We start from the raw sequence: 17,330 nt of genomic DNA, 5'->3' as shown, positions 1-17,330 counted from the left end.
TCCAATTAAAAATACTGTATACATCATGAAATGTTAATTTTAAACAAAGGTGGAAATTCAATCTAATAATTGATAAGACCTTAGGAAAATAAAAGACAGAGGCAGTAGGGTGGCTATGTCAGTTAAGCATCCACTTCAGCTCAGGTCATGATCTCACAGTTCCCGGGTTCAAGCCCCACATCAGGCTCTGTGCTGACAGCTCAGAGTTTGGAACCTGCTTTGGATTCTGTATCTCTCACCCCTCCCCTGCTCGCACTCTCTCTCTCTCAACTAAATAATCTTTTTTTTTTTTTTTTAAAGAAGAATAAGAAGAAAAGACACACAAAAGTACATTTTTATTTCTTCCTTCCAGGTTCACCTTTACTACCAAAAGATGTCTACTCTCCTGGAAAACATCAATGCCATCATCGACCTATTCCATGAGTACTCAACAACAGACAAGGAGACTGACACACTGAGCAGGGAAGAACTGAAGGAGCTCCTGGAAAGAGAGTTTCGGCCAGTCCTGAAGGTAAGGGATATCAGCCAGGATCCAAGGGTGTATCATGTTTGTTTTGCAGCAGCATGGTGACAATATCTGTGAAGTCTTTGTAAATTATTACTTTTGGAAAAGAAAAGAGACTTCATCTTAATTCAAAACAAGTATTATTTTCCTCTCTTTACACATTTGATATACTATGTGCACACAAAAATGTGCACAACACACAAACACACATTCATCTTCTATGAAAGAAATATAAATACTTAATGACAAAAACTGAACACCAAAAATTACTTCTTCATATTATGTTTCCTAATCTCAAGAATGCTAACAAGCTCCACTAAAAAGACAATGCACTGATAGATTTCATAACATATGTATATTAAAAAGAAAAAACAGGAATATGACCCATCCAAATTATTACTTTTCACAACTACTATTTAACATATGTTTTTAGGTACATTATCTACACTTTCCTGTAACTAATCATAAACTGAACATTAGCAAAGATGCAAAACCACATATGGTCCCACATTTCCTTACCAAAAATCAGAATCACCAATTGGTTGGATTATTCAACTGACCATGTGAATCACACTCATGTAATCTCCCTGTATCTTCCATATGTACAGAATCCAGATGACCCAGACACTGCTGATGTCTTCATGCATATTCTTGATCTAGACCATGACAAGAAAATCAACTTCACTGAGTACTTTCTAATGGTATTCAAGTTGGCTACAGCATACTATGAGTCAAACAGAAGACAGAACTTCCAAGCAACAGAGCAAAACCAAAACCACCATACACACCATACAAGAGATGAAGACGATGATTTAGATGAAGACAAAGTACAAGAAGAAAAAGAAGAAAAACTGAGAAAATCCACACAATCAGGAAAAACCCATGAAAAAAGGAAGGAGACAAGATCCAAAGGACATAAGGGAAGAGGGAAAAATAGACACGAGCAAGGACGTGACAATTCTAGACAGGCAGGATCCCTTGAGGGTGAAGAGGCCGATGGTGGACACTCGGACCAAGGATCTCGTCACCATCTGTCATCCACTCAGGCACACGGCTCTAGACACTCACACCCTGAGCATCGACAATCCTCATCTGAATCCAGGCCAGTGAGAAACCGAGGGTCCAGTGTCAGTCAGGACAGCGACAGTGAAGGACACTCAGAAGATTTGGACAGACGGTATGGGTCTGGTTCAGGAAACCAACGTGGGTCTGCCCATGGCCATGCGAGAGACGGCTCTAGACTCTCTCACTCTCAACAAAGGCAGGGAGACAATCATGGGCACTCTGATTCTGCCCATGGACAGTCAGACTCTGGTACCACAAGAGGACAAGGATCTAGTCATGGACACTCTGTGGACAGCTACACACAATCAGGGTCTCATCACGGAGAGACATCCTCTCGGGGACACACTGACTCCTCCCGTGGGCAGTCAAGATCCGGCACAAGAGCACAACAAGAACCCCAGCATTACCGGTCAGCAGACACCTCCAGACGCTCAACCACTGGACATGGACAATCGTCCTCTGGATACGGGGCCAGCAGACAGCGGGGATCCAGTGTGAGTCAGGCCAGCGACAGCGAAGGACATTCAGAAGGTGCAGGTAGAGAATCTTCAAACACCCTCGGAAGGTCTGGGTCCACTTTGAGGAAGGAACATGGGTCTAGCCATGGGCAGTCAGGAGACAGGTCTGGGCACTCAGGGACCCGTCAAGGGCAGGCGGCCTCCCGTGGGAGGTCAGACTCTGCCCACCGAGAGTCAGGATCCACCACCAGGGAAAGGCAAGGGCGCCACCACCAGCAGTCAGGAGACAGATCTGGGCACTCAGGATCCCTTCACGGGCAGACAGCCTCCCTTGGGGGATCAGGCTCCGCCCACCGAGAATCAGGATCCACTACCAGGGAAAGGCAAGGGAGCCACCATCAGCAGTTAGGAGACAGATCCGGGCACTCAGGGTCCCGTCAAGGGCAGACAGCCTCCCGTGGGCACTCAGACTCTGCCCACCGAGAGTCAGGATCCACCACCAGGGAAACGCAAGGGCGCCACCTTCGGCAGTCAGACGACAGCTCCAGACATTCGGGTGCCGGACGTGGACAAAGCTCTTCTGGATCTGGTAACAGCAGACACCGGGGATCCAGAACCAGTCAGGCCAGTGACAGTGAAGGACAATCAGAAGACTCAGATACTCAGTCAGGGTCAGTCTTGGAACGGTCCAGGTCCAGTCAAAGGAGACAACATGACAATGTACGTGGCAGTTCTGAGCACTCAGGGGCTTATTTCTACCAGATACCCTCCCAAGAACACTTGAATTCTGCCCACGGGCAGTCTCAATCCAGCACCAGACGGAGACAAGGATCCCTCCCTGAGCAGGCACGTGACAGCTCTAGACAGGCAGGATCCCTTGAGGGTCAGGCAGCCGATGGTGGACACTCGGACCAAGGATCTCGTCACCATCTGTCATCCACTCAGGCACACGGCTCTAGACACTCACACCCTGAGCATCGACAATCCTCATCTGAATCCAGGCCAGTGAGAAACCGAGGGTCCAGTGTCAGTCAGGACAGCGACAGTGAAGGACACTCAGAAGATTTGGACAGACGGTATGGGTCTGGTTCAGGAAACCAACGTGGGTCTGCCCATGGCCATGCGAGAGACGGCTCTAGACTCTCTCACTCTCAACAAAGGCAGGGAGACAATCATGGGCACTCTGGTTCTGCCCATGGACAGTCAGACTCTGGTACCACAAGAGGACAAGGATCTAGTCATGGACACTCTGTGGACAGCTACACACAATCAGGGTCTCATCACGGAGAGACATCCTCTCGGGGACACACTGACTCCTCCCGTGGGCAGTCAAGATCCGGCACAAGAGCACAACAAGAACCCCAGCATTACCGGTCAGCAGACACCTCCAGACGCTCAACCACTGGACATGGACAATCGTCCTCTGGATACGGGGCCAGCAGACAGCGGGGATCCAGTGTGAGTCAGGCCAGCGACAGCGAAGGACATTCAGAAGGTGCAGGTAGAGAATCTTCAAACACCCTCGGAAGGTCTGGGTCCACTTTGAGGAAGGAACATGGGTCTAGCCATGGGCAGTCAGGAGACAGGTCTGGGCACTCAGGGACCCGTCAAGGGCAGGCGGCCTCCCGTGGGAGGTCAGACTCTGCCCACCGAGAGTCAGGATCCACCACCAGGGAAAGGCAAGGGCGCCACCACCAGCAGTCAGGAGACAGATCTGGGCACTCAGGATCCCTTCACGGGCAGACAGCCTCCCTTGGGGGATCAGGCTCCGCCCACCGAGAATCAGGATCCACTACCAGGGAAAGGCAAGGGAGCCACCATCAGCAGTTAGGAGACAGATCCGGGCACTCAGGGTCCCGTCAAGGGCAGACAGCCTCCCGTGGGCACTCAGACTCTGCCCACCGAGAGTCAGGATCCACCACCAGGGAAACGCAAGGGCGCCACCTTCGGCAGTCAGACGACAGCTCCAGACATTCGGGTGCCGGACGTGGACAAAGCTCTTCTGGATCTGGTAACAGCAGACACCGGGGATCCAGAACCAGTCAGGCCAGTGACAGTGAAGGACAATCAGAAGACTCAGATACTCAGTCAGGGTCAGTCTTGGAACGGTCCAGGTCCAGTCAAAGGAGACAACATGACAATGTACGTGGCAGTTCTGAGCACTCAGGGGCTTATTTCTACCAGATACCCTCCCAAGAACACTTGAATTCTGCCCACGGGCAGTCTCAATCCAGCACCAGACGGAGACAAGGATCCCTCCCTGAGCAGGCACGTGACAGCTCTAGACAGGCAGGATCCCTTGAGGGTCAGGCAGCCGATGGTGGACACTCGGACCAAGGATCTCGTCACCATCTGTCATCCACTCAGGCACACGGCTCTAGACACTCACACCCTGAGCATCGACAATCCTCATCTGAATCCAGGCCAGTGAGAAACCGAGGGTCCAGTGTCAGTCAGGACAGCGACAGTGAAGGACACTCAGAAGATTTGGACAGACGGTATGGGTCTGGTTCAGGAAACCAACGTGGGTCTGCCCATGGCCATGCGAGAGACGGCTCTAGACTCTCTCACTCTCAACAAAGGCAGGGAGACAATCATGGGCACTCTGATTCTGCCCATGGACAGTCAGACTCTGGTACCACAAGAGGACAAGGATCTAGTCATGGACACTCTGTGGACAGCTACACACAATCAGGGTCTCATCACGGAGAGACATCCTCTCGGGGACACACTGACTCCTCCCGTGGGCAGTCAAGATCCGGCACAAGAGCACAACAAGAACCCCAGCATTACCGGTCAGCAGACACCTCCAGACGCTCAACCACTGGACATGGACAATCGTCCTCTGGATACGGGGCCAGCAGACAGCGGGGATCCAGTGTGAGTCAGGCCAGCGACAGCGAAGGACATTCAGAAGGTGCAGGTAGAGAATCTTCAAACACCCTCGGAAGGTCTGGGTCCACTTTGAGGAAGGAACATGGGTCTAGCCATGGGCAGTCAGGAGACAGGTCTGGGCACTCAGGGACCCGTCAAGGGCAGGCGGCCTCCCGTGGGAGGTCAGACTCTGCCCACCGAGAGTCAGGATCCACCACCAGGGAAAGGCAAGGGCGCCACCACCAGCAGTCAGGAGACAGATCTGGGCACTCAGGATCCCTTCACGGGCAGACAGCCTCCCTTGGGGGATCAGGCTCCGCCCACCGAGAATCAGGATCCACTACCAGGGAAAGGCAAGGGAGCCACCATCAGCAGTTAGGAGACAGATCCGGGCACTCAGGGTCCCGTCAAGGGCAGACAGCCTCCCGTGGGCACTCAGACTCTGCCCACCGAGAGTCAGGATCCACCACCAGGGAAACGCAAGGGCGCCACCTTCGGCAGTCAGACGACAGCTCCAGACATTCGGGTGCCGGACGTGGACAAAGCTCTTCTGGATCTGGTAACAGCAGACACCGGGGATCCAGAACCAGTCAGGCCAGTGACAGTGAAGGACAATCAGAAGACTCAGATACTCAGTCAGGGTCAGTCTTGGAACGGTCCAGGTCCAGTCAAAGGAGACAACATGACAATGTACGTGGCAGTTCTGAGCACTCAGGGGCTTATTTCTACCAGATACCCTCCCAAGAACACTTGAATTCTGCCCACGGGCAGTCTCAATCCAGCACCAGACGGAGACAAGGATCCCTCCCTGAGCAGGCACGTGACAGCTCTAGACAGGCAGGATCCCTTGAGGGTCAGGCAGCCGATGGTGGACACTCGGACCAAGGATCTCGTCACCATCTGTCATCCACTCAGGCACACGGCTCTAGACACTCACACCCTGAGCATCGACAATCCTCATCTGAATCCAGGCCAGTGAGAAACCGAGGGTCCAGTGTCAGTCAGGACAGCGACAGTGAAGGACACTCAGAAGATTTGGACAGACGGTATGGGTCTGGTTCAGGAAACCAACGTGGGTCTGCCCATGGCCATGCGAGAGACGGCTCTAGACTCTCTCACTCTCAACAAAGGCAGGGAGACAATCATGGGCACTCTGATTCTGCCCATGGACAGTCAGACTCTGGTACCACAAGAGGACAAGGATCTAGTCATGGACACTCTGTGGACAGCTACACACAATCAGGGTCTCATCACGGAGAGACATCCTCTCGGGGACACACTGACTCCTCCCGTGGGCAGTCAAGATCCGGCACAAGAGCACAACAAGAACCCCAGCATTACCGGTCAGCAGACACCTCCAGACGCTCAACCACTGGACATGGACAATCGTCCTCTGGATACGGGGCCAGCAGACAGCGGGGATCCAGTGTGAGTCAGGCCAGCGACAGCGAAGGACATTCAGAAGGTGCAGGTAGAGAATCTTCAAACACCCTCGGAAGGTCTGGGTCCACTTTGAGGAAGGAACATGGGTCTAGCCATGGGCAGTCAGGAGACAGGTCTGGGCACTCAGGGACCCGTCAAGGGCAGGCGGCCTCCCGTGGGAGGTCAGACTCTGCCCACCGAGAGTCAGGATCCACCACCAGGGAAAGGCAAGGGCGCCACCACCAGCAGTCAGGAGACAGATCTGGGCACTCAGGATCCCTTCACGGGCAGACAGCCTCCCTTGGGGGATCAGGCTCCGCCCACCGAGAATCAGGATCCACTACCAGGGAAAGGCAAGGGAGCCACCATCAGCAGTTAGGAGACAGATCCGGGCACTCAGGGTCCCGTCAAGGGCAGACAGCCTCCCGTGGGCACTCAGACTCTGCCCACCGAGAGTCAGGATCCACCACCAGGGAAACGCAAGGGCGCCACCTTCGGCAGTCAGACGACAGCTCCAGACATTCGGGTGCCGGACGTGGACAAAGCTCTTCTGGATCTGGTAACAGCAGACACCGGGGATCCAGAACCAGTCAGGCCAGTGACAGTGAAGGACAATCAGAAGACTCAGATACTCAGTCAGGGTCAGTCTTGGAACGGTCCAGGTCCAGTCAAAGGAGACAACATGACAATGTACGTGGCAGTTCTGAGCACTCAGGGGCTTATTTCTACCAGATACCCTCCCAAGAACACTTGAATTCTGCCCACGGGCAGTCTCAATCCAGCACCAGACGGAGACAAGGATCCCTCCCTGAGCAGGCACGTGACAGCTCTAGACAGGCAGGATCCCTTGAGGGTCAGGCAGCCGATGGTGGACACTCGGACCAAGGATCTCGTCACCATCTGTCATCCACTCAGGCACACGGCTCTAGACACTCACACCCTGAGCATCGACAATCCTCATCTGAATCCAGGCCAGTGAGAAACCGAGGGTCCAGTGTCAGTCAGGACAGCGACAGTGAAGGACACTCAGAAGATTTGGACAGACGGTATGGGTCTGGTTCAGGAAACCAACGTGGGTCTGCCCATGGCCATGCGAGAGACGGCTCTAGACTCTCTCACTCTCAACAAAGGCAGGGAGACAATCATGGGCACTCTGGTTCTGCCCATGGACAGTCAGACTCTGGTACCACAAGAGGACAAGGATCTAGTCATGGACACTCTGTGGACAGCTACACACAATCAGGGTCTCATCACGGAGAGACATCCTCTCGGGGACACACTGACTCCTCCCGTGGGCAGTCAAGATCCGGCACAAGAGCACAACAAGAACCCCAGCATTACCGGTCAGCAGACACCTCCAGACGCTCAACCACTGGACATGGACAATCGTCCTCTGGATACGGGGCCAGCAGACAGCGGGGATCCAGTGTGAGTCAGGCCAGCGACAGCGAAGGACATTCAGAAGGTGCAGGTAGAGAATCTTCAAACACCCTCGGAAGGTCTGGGTCCACTTTGAGGAAGGAACATGGGTCTAGCCATGGGCAGTCAGGAGACAGGTCTGGGCACTCAGGGACCCGTCAAGGGCAGGCGGCCTCCCGTGGGAGGTCAGACTCTGCCCACCGAGAGTCAGGATCCACCACCAGGGAAAGGCAAGGGCGCCACCACCAGCAGTCAGGAGACAGATCTGGGCACTCAGGATCCCTTCACGGGCAGACAGCCTCCCTTGGGGGATCAGGCTCCGCCCACCGAGAATCAGGATCCACTACCAGGGAAAGGCAAGGGAGCCACCATCAGCAGTTAGGAGACAGATCCGGGCACTCAGGGTCCCGTCAAGGGCAGACAGCCTCCCGTGGGCACTCAGACTCTGCCCACCGAGAGTCAGGATCCACCACCAGGGAAACGCAAGGGCGCCACCTTCGGCAGTCAGACGACAGCTCCAGACATTCGGGTGCCGGACGTGGACAAAGCTCTTCTGGATCTGGTAACAGCAGACACCGGGGATCCAGAACCAGTCAGGCCAGTGACAGTGAAGGACAATCAGAAGACTCAGATACTCAGTCAGGGTCAGTCTTGGAACGGTCCAGGTCCAGTCAAAGGAGACAACATGACAATGTACGTGGCAGTTCTGAGCACTCAGGGGCTTATTTCTACCAGATACCCTCCCAAGAACACTTGAATTCTGCCCACGGGCAGTCTCAATCCAGCACCAGACGGAGACAAGGATCCCTCCCTGAGCAGGCACGTGACAGCTCTAGACAGGCAGGATCCCTTGAGGGTCAGGCAGCCGATGGTGGACACTCGGACCAAGGATCTCGTCACCATCTGTCATCCACTCAGGCACACGGCTCTAGACACTCACACCCTGAGCATCGACAATCCTCATCTGAATCCAGGCCAGTGAGAAACCGAGGGTCCAGTGTCAGTCAGGACAGCGACAGTGAAGGACACTCAGAAGATTTGGACAGACGGTATGGGTCTGGTTCAGGAAACCAACGTGGGTCTGCCCATGGCCATGCGAGAGACGGCTCTAGACTCTCTCACTCTCAACAAAGGCAGGGAGACAATCATGGGCACTCTGATTCTGCCCATGGACAGTCAGACTCTGGTACCACAAGAGGACAAGGATCTAGTCATGGACACTCTGTGGACAGCTACACACAATCAGGGTCTCATCACGGAGAGACATCCTCTCGGGGACACACTGACTCCTCCCGTGGGCAGTCAAGATCCGGCACAAGAGCACAACAAGAACCCCAGCATTACCGGTCAGCAGACACCTCCAGACGCTCAACCACTGGACATGGACAATCGTCCTCTGGATACGGGGCCAGCAGACAGCGGGGATCCAGTGTGAGTCAGGCCAGCGACAGCGAAGGACATTCAGAAGGTGCAGGTAGAGAATCTTCAAACACCCTCGGAAGGTCTGGGTCCACTTTGAGGAAGGAACATGGGTCTAGCCATGGGCAGTCAGGAGACAGGTCTGGGCACTCAGGGACCCGTCAAGGGCAGGCGGCCTCCCGTGGGAGGTCAGACTCTGCCCACCGAGAGTCAGGATCCACCTCCAGGGAAAGGCAAGGGCGCCACCACCAGCAGTCAGGAGACAGGTCTGGGCACTCAGGGACCCGTCAAGGGCAGACGGCCTCCCGTGGGAGGTCAGACTCTGCCCACCGAGAGTCAGGATCCACCACCAGGGAAAGGCAAGGGCGCCACCACCAGCAGTCAGGAGACAGATCTGGGCACTCAGGGTCCCATCAAGGGCAGACAGCCTCCCATGGGAGATCAGACTCTGCCCACCGAGAGCCAGAATCCAACACCAGGGAAAGGCAAGGGCGCCACCACCAGCAGTCAGGAGACAGATCCGGGCACTCAGGGTCCCGTCAAGGGCAGATGGCCTCTCGTGGGCAGTCAGACTCTGCCCACCTAGAGTCAGGATCCACCACCAGGGAAACGCAAGGGCGTCACCTTCGGCAGTTAGACGACAGCTCCAGACATTCGGGTGCTGGACGTGGACAAAGCTCTTCTGGATCTGGTAACAGCAGACACCAGGGATCCAGAACCGGTCAGGCCAGTGACAGTGAAGGACAATCAGAAGACTCAGATACTCAGTCAGGGTCAGTCCAGGAACGGTCCAGTTCCATTCAAAGAAGACAACATGACAATGTACATGGCAGTTCTGAAAACTCAGGGTTTTATTTCTGCCAGAAATCAGTGTCTCTTCCAGGGCAGAGAGAAAATTGCAGGAAGTCTGATTCAGATTTTGGACAGTCTCAGTATGGTCATGTAAGTTATGATTACACCAATATGCCATTCAGGAACAGACCTCACTCTGGAGATGAATTTATAACATCCAATATATCAGACAGTAATATGCAGTCACGAACATACGGTCATTCAAGTGATAATTCAAAACAGTTGGGATTTGGTCAGTTAGAAAGATATTATTATTATGAGTGAGAACCCAATAGAAAAATAATTAATACTGAGAGTAGGTAAGTGAAACAAGACATAACTTTGCATCAAGAAACTTCTCATTATACTTCCAAAGGGTTTACGTTACCATTTTATTTTGAATAAGTTACACAATTTCTTCCCTTGGGCATAGTTTAGTTTATTCTCTAGAAGATTTATGCCTTTGTTTGGAAATGGTGAATGGGAATAAACAATGTTATTTAGACCTAAATTTAGAAAACACAGTATTTTGGGTGTTGGGGTTGAAGTAAGCATTTTTCTTTTGTGAGTTTAAATTTTAGGACCTTTGTAGATTTGTGTACTGATCTTTGTGAAAAATATTATAAAATCACTGTTCTAGTGGCAAAAATTATAAAATCACTGTTCTAGTGGCCAAACCTCCAATGTTATTATCAGGGCTCAGTACATCTTTCTGGACTATCCTTGTGATGGAATTCTATATTATTCTGGCTTCATTAAAATCAAAAAAGTGAATTGCATAAAGATTCAAAATAAACAATTGGGCATATGTCATAATGTGTCTCTTCTATGCTTATTTGTCATAGATCCCAGAAAACTTACTTCCCCATAGCCAAAATTACATCTTTTTCTTATATCACTAGAAAGATATATGACCAAATGGCAATTATACACCATGCAAAAGTAATAAAGAGCCCAAGGAAAAAAGAACATAATCATTGTCCCACACAATCACCTTCAGGTTGAAAAAAGGCTTAGCTTAATCATGAATCACACCATAATTATTACCCAAACATCAACCCAAGTGGGTATTAGCCAAGTCAAACCAAGATTAGTACACAGAAATTACTAACCACAGGTCCTTCTTCCAAAGACACTAGGAGCTGTTTTCCAATGGAGATTAATGAAAGCAGAGACTTTTTTGCTGAAATATTTTGACAAAGGAAAAGCAACAAAGAAAATGCCCTCTCTGCCCTGGAAAGAAAACACAAAGAGTTGATGCTGGCAGGTGAAGAAATAAAGAAAGAACAGTACAAATGTGTACAAGTTCTACCATTAGAAGCAATATCCCTCTGTGAGAACCATACCCAAGTTTTCCCTCTCCATAACATCAGACCAGAATGCACATTAGAGAATATCTAGGCCAATGCTCCCATTCTGCAGATGCATGTGTCACACAAATAATCCATACCAAAACAGCAATTAGTCCTCAAGTCTCCTAATTCTGAGTTTTATAAAAGTACTTACAAAAGCTATCTCTCCTTCACTTTTACTTGAACAGATCAAGATAAAGTGAAATTAACGGCCAAGGTTTAAATGATCCCCAATGTGGACAGGTATTTAATGAAAAGCAACAAACAAGCTCATTTTTTTCTAAGTGTTCTCAAACATTATTCTGTCTATGCTTGCTCTCCACAAGCCACTCGAAGGGGGCACTACCCCCTACCGGCTTCCTCCTTCCCTGTTTGAAGTGCTGTCCCCAGGTACCCCTACCAAAGCTGCAAAACCTATAGAAGGTACCAGCTGTGCAGGCCTCACTGAATTGCACCATCAGGAATGTGAAAACAATTCCTCTCTCCATTTCTGTGGCACAATTTGCCACCTTGCCTCCAGTGTCATAACCAGCTAGTTCAGCTTCTGAGGCCCTTCCCTAGAGGAGTCAGGCCTAACTAGCAGGCTGAAGAACTAGAAATTACAATGAGGGAAACAGTGCAGACCTAGCATAACTAAGGTGGAGGTACTGATGGAATGATGGACAGTCATTACAACAGAGATAGCCAGGTATGTATAACTCTCAGCACTTTCAGAAGAACCCATAGACAACTGAAATTGTTTTCTTTCATATCTCTGTCCACTCAACAAGGGAATCACCAGACACTCCTCTTTGCTAGCTGAGAGAAAATGGTTTAGCCAAAAAGATACAAGCAAGATTCACTGGGCAAATCCCAGTTACAATTTTCTGTCCTCTCTTTCCCTTATGAAACGTGTTTTTGACTGTTCCTTAACTCAATCAGCCAAATCCCTCACATGTGAATCAACGATCTTCATGCAAAATAACTAAATGTCTGAGTTTTTCTTTCACTGGGACACTCTTAAGGTGCAGACATTTTCCTAGCTCGCTCTTACCTGCACATAAACTTCCTCCAAAGTATACCAATCCATGGCAAGTTTATCTGATGGACAGAGGGATACAGAGTAGTAGAATAGGGAAGTGAAAGACACCAACATAGGCGTATTATTCACAATCAGACTTCACACCCAGTCTCATGTGACAAGTCTTCTTAAAGTATGGGCCTGCCTTCCATTGTTGGTCTGCACACTGTTCTTGGTGCAGAGCAAGGTAAGCACAGAAATTAAGGGTGAAAATTTAGAAACTTTTTATAACAATTTAGCAGTGGTGCAATATTCAAGGTTTGACCACTTTTATTTTTTTATTGAAGAATAATAAACTTGTGGTCTTATATTACTTTCAGGTGTACACTATAATGGTTCAACAATTCTACATATTTCTCACTGCTCATTGAGATAAGTGTACCCTCAATCTCCCATATGTATTTCACTCAATCCCCTACCCACCTCCTCTCTGGCAACTACTAGTTTGTCCTCTGTATTTTTTTTTCTGTTTTTTTTTTAAGTGATGACTTTCTGGAAACATTTTATTTTTTTCTCCTTAATTTTTTTAGTTGTCTACTAGACATATAACATTATACTCATTTCAGATGCACAACATAATGATTTGATATTTGTGTACACCATGAAATGATCACTACAATAAATCTAGTACCATCTGTCACCATACAAAGTTATAATTTTTTTTCCTTATGACAATGAGAACATTTTTTAAGTTTATTTATTAGAGACAGAGAGAGAACCAGTGGGGAGGGCCAGAGAAAGAAGGGGACAGAGGATCTGAAGCAGGTTCTGTGCTGACAGCAGAGAGCCTGATGCAGGGCTTGAACTCACAAACCATGAGATCGTGACCTGAGCCAAAGTCAGAAGTTTAACCAACTGAGCCACCCAAGTGCCCCTACAATGAAAACTTTATTTAAAGATTTACTTTTTTGGCAACTTTCAGTATGCACTACAATACTGACTATGTCACCATGCTGTACATTACATCCCCATGACTTATTTATTCTATAACTAGAAATTCATACCTCTTGAGCCCCTTCATCCATTTTACCTACTCTCAACACCCCTCCCCTTGGCAACCACCATTCTGTTCTCTATATCTACAAGTTTTGTGTTTTTAGATTCTCTGTATTTAAGGGCAATTTTTTTGGTATCTTTTTTTCCTTGTCATTTGTTCCTTAAATACACATGGGAGTGAAATCTTAGGGTATTTGTTTTTCTCTGTTAGACTCATTTCACTTAACACTATACCCTCTAGGTCCATCTATGTTGTTACAAATGGCGAGATCTCATTCTTTTTCATGGCTAAGTTATATTCCATTGTAGGTATGTGTGTGTATGTATATGTGTGTGTGTATATATATATGTGTATGTATGTGTCACATCTTTTTTATCCATTCATCTATCAATGGATACTTGGGCTGCTTCCATATCTCAGCTATTGTCAATAATGACCATTTTTATTTTAAGAAAGTCTCAGTCCCTTAAGAAAGGTAAATCCTGATCTTTCACACCTAAATAGTTTTAAAAACACTGTTCTATAATTCTCACTACAAATGGTTATTTAGATTTTACCCAGTAGATAAGCTACAGAAGAATTGTGAGCAGAGAAATTCCTTAATCAAATGTCTACATCAAATGGTATGGACCTTCTCTATCCTAGAGAAGACAAGAGGTAAAGAGGCCTGTCTGTGAGAGGGCAATGGTGCAAGGGAGAAATACAGGAGTGTGAACCACTCTTCATGACAGTAACATACGAACAATGAAGTCAACCGAATTTGGTCATCAATTGAATCTGGAGGTAGAGAAGGGGAAGGAATCTAAGGTTATTCCTAGGATTCTACCTTCAGCAACTGGATGAAGGATGAGGTCATTCAATGAGGTAAAGAGTAAGATTAGAGAAGGAAAAACGGTAAGATCCATTTTGGACACTGTGAGCTTGAGAGTCCCAAGAGAGAGTCAGGCAGAGCTTTCCTGAGCAAATGGATATGTGTGTCTATACATCAAACAAGAGCTCATATCAGAGCAATTCACACAGAAGTAGTTTACTGAACTGGTTAAAATACAGACTTTGGAGCCAAATGCTGTCTAGGGAGAGTCTCAGCTTTGTCATTAATATTCTGTGCACTTTGAGCAACTACTCAAGATCTCTATGCCTTGGTACCCTCACCTAAAAATTATAGATAATAAAGTACCTACCTTAACATGGTTGTGAAAATTGAGGTGATACATGAATAATACTTAAGATGGTGCCTAGCTCATAATAAGCATTCAATAAATGTTTGCCATTATGGATGAGGCTATAGGAATGATTGAAATGGGAGGGTGAAGAGTGAGAACCAAGGATAGAATATCGAGAAAACCTACCATTAGCCACCCACAGTCACATACAAATAGGCAGCAGAAGCAAGATATGAAACCTGATTCTGATTTCTATGTACTTTTCAATGTAAAGGAGAGAGTGTTATCAACATTTCAACAGTTCAAGTACCCTAGAATGGTCAAATAAAATGAGGAATGAAATATGTTCACTGAATTAGTAACTTGACATTTGACTTGGAAACAGCTATAGCGAGGTGATGATACAAACTCTGTTGGAAGGCTTAGGTGTAAATGGTTTTTAAGGAATTAGATATAAAAAAGGAAGTTTGAAGTAATGAACTAGCCTCACTACTCCTATAAGAAAGCCAAAAATTATTTTCTAACCAAATCCCTTAAGTTTTTCCCAACCCTAAGTGCCCTGGGGTGTAGGGGTTGCAGGGGTGGAGGTTGGGAAAACAGTTTGCAAGAGATAATTTTTGAGAATTAAGCAGGGATCAGATCATGTAGCATCTTGGAAGTCACAGTAAGAAGACTGTTTTTTAATTATAGTAAAAACACATAAAATTTATCATTTTATCCATTTCTGAGGACACAGTTCAGTAGTATACAGTGTATTCACATTGTTGTGCAACCAATCTCCAGGACTTTTTCATCTTGCAAAACTGAAGCTTTATACTCATTAAACAATAACTCCCTATTTCCCCCTCCCCCTGGCACCTAGCAATCACCAATCTACCTTCTGTTTTTATTAATTTAACTATTTAAGATACCTCATATAGAATCATAGAGTATTTGTCTTTTTGTGACTGGCTCATTTCACTTATCACACTGTCCTCAAGGTTCATCCATATTGTAGCATGTATCAGAATCTCCTCCCTTTTTAAGGCTAAATAATACTCCATTCTTTGTATATACCACATTTTGTTTATTCATTCCTCTATGGATATTTAGTTCGCTTCTACCTTTTGACTATTTACAATAATGCTGCTATGAACATGGGTGTGCAAATACCTCTGTCAGATCCTGATTTGATTCTTTGGGCTATATATCTAGAAGTAGAATTGCTAGATCATATAGCAATTTTATTTTTAATTTTCTAAGGAACCACAATACTATTTTCCACAGCAGCTGTATGATTTTACATTCCCACCAATAGTGCACAAAGGTCCCAATTTCTCCACATCCTCACCCACATTTGTTATCTTCTGTTCTTTCGACAGTAGCTATGTTTCCTGCTCCTGAGAGTGCCGGTGCTTCAGGAAATGTTTTTGGTGTGTGCTGTGTGCACTCTGCTGCTGTGTTTTGGCTGTTCTTTCCCTCAGGTCAGTCCTCTGCAGAGCTTCTCTTTGCCTGTCGTGGAGAATGTTTGGACTTTGTCTAGTGTGTGGTGAGTTTTAACTAGGTGTGCTCTGGTCTGCTTGTTAAAAGAGGCCTGATCTTATTTTCACTAGAACTGAAGTTTTTTAGCACTCTCTGGTCAGTAGACTTGGTGTGTGTGGTCCGTGCTGGCCTTCTGAGGGAGGGACTCACTGCCTCTCTGGCTCTCAGACACACCTGCCCTAGTTCATTAGTATCTGCAGAGTGCAGGAGAGGGGACCTTGATGTAAGAGGCTCAAGCCTCCACTGTGGGCCCCATGCTGCTCACAAAAGTTAGTCTGGGAGGGAGGGAAAAGTGGCACCAGCACCTCCTCATCTATAGAGAGGGGAGTTCACAACTACTACTGTCTGGGAGGCTCTCACACGAGAGTGAACAATCTCCTCTCATTGTCCCAGGCCTCCCTCATATCCCTGCCTCAATCCTGTCTGTGCTGGCCTCCCTCATACCCCTGCCTTGATCCTGTCTGCGCTGGCCTCCCTCATACCCCTGCCTCGATCCTGTCTGCGCTGGCCTCCCTCATATCTCTGCCTTGATCCTATCTACGCTGGCATCCCTCATATCTCTGCCTCGATCCTGTCTGTGCTGGCCTCCCTCATACCCCTGCCTCGATCCTGTCTGCACTGGCCTCCCTCATATCCCTGCCTTGATCCTGTCTGTGCTGGCCTCCCTCATATCCCTGCCTCAATCCTGTCTGTGATGGGGCCGTCTGCTTGCCCTGCAGCACAGTGCACCTGTGTTTTCTCTCAGGTACACCAGCTGAGTTTCGAAACTCCAAATTTTAGGTATCCAGTGCACCATGGACCCTCGATGATCCTCATGAGAAGGGTCTCACTGGACTGTGGCTGGTGCCCATTTGTCCCAGAAGGGCAGTTGCACAAACACACAGGGGCTTGGAATTTAGAGTAAAACACAGCAAAGCACCAGCGTCCAGGTTAGCAGCCCTCAGCAGGTGTCTCTGCCCCTATGCTAATGAACAGGACAGCACAATGGCATCCCCTGGCTCTTCTGTCCCTGAGAGGCAGTGCCACCTCTCCCAAATGCACTCCAAGAAGAGGAACCTTCTCTCCCAGTGCAACTCAGAGGTTCCTCAGACCATGCTGTGTGCTCCAGGGCCTCCGCCCTCCTCCATGGGAGCACCACTGTGCCTGCTGGGTTCCACACCCTCCATGACATGGACTTCTAAAACCCCAGCCTTTGAGCTCCACTGGTTGTAAAAACTCACAATAATCAGCCCCTCTCACTCTCC

The 17,330-nt window shown here is 48.4% G+C and overlaps 1 protein-coding gene across 1 annotated transcript; it reads left to right on the top strand.

The window, feature by feature from the left end:
- Positions 1–373: 373 nt before the first annotated feature.
- FLG (filaggrin) lies at positions 374–16,087 on the top strand. Its single transcript, XM_042948648.1, has 7 exons — positions 374–511; positions 1,114–2,584; positions 2,945–3,206; positions 3,267–7,472; positions 7,533–10,104; positions 11,672–11,768; positions 16,029–16,087. Exons 1-7 carry the CDS (start codon positions 374–376, stop codon positions 16,085–16,087), a joined length of 8,805 nt encoding a protein of 2,934 aa, XP_042804582.1.
- Positions 16,088–17,330: the final 1,243 nt, after the last annotated feature.

Source organism: Panthera leo, chromosome C1 (genome assembly GCF_018350215.1).
Source record: "Panthera leo isolate Ple1 chromosome C1, P.leo_Ple1_pat1.1, whole genome shotgun sequence".
NCBI lineage: Eukaryota > Metazoa > Chordata > Mammalia > Carnivora > Felidae > Panthera > Panthera leo.
This window is presented reverse-complemented; position numbering and strand designations above follow the sequence as displayed.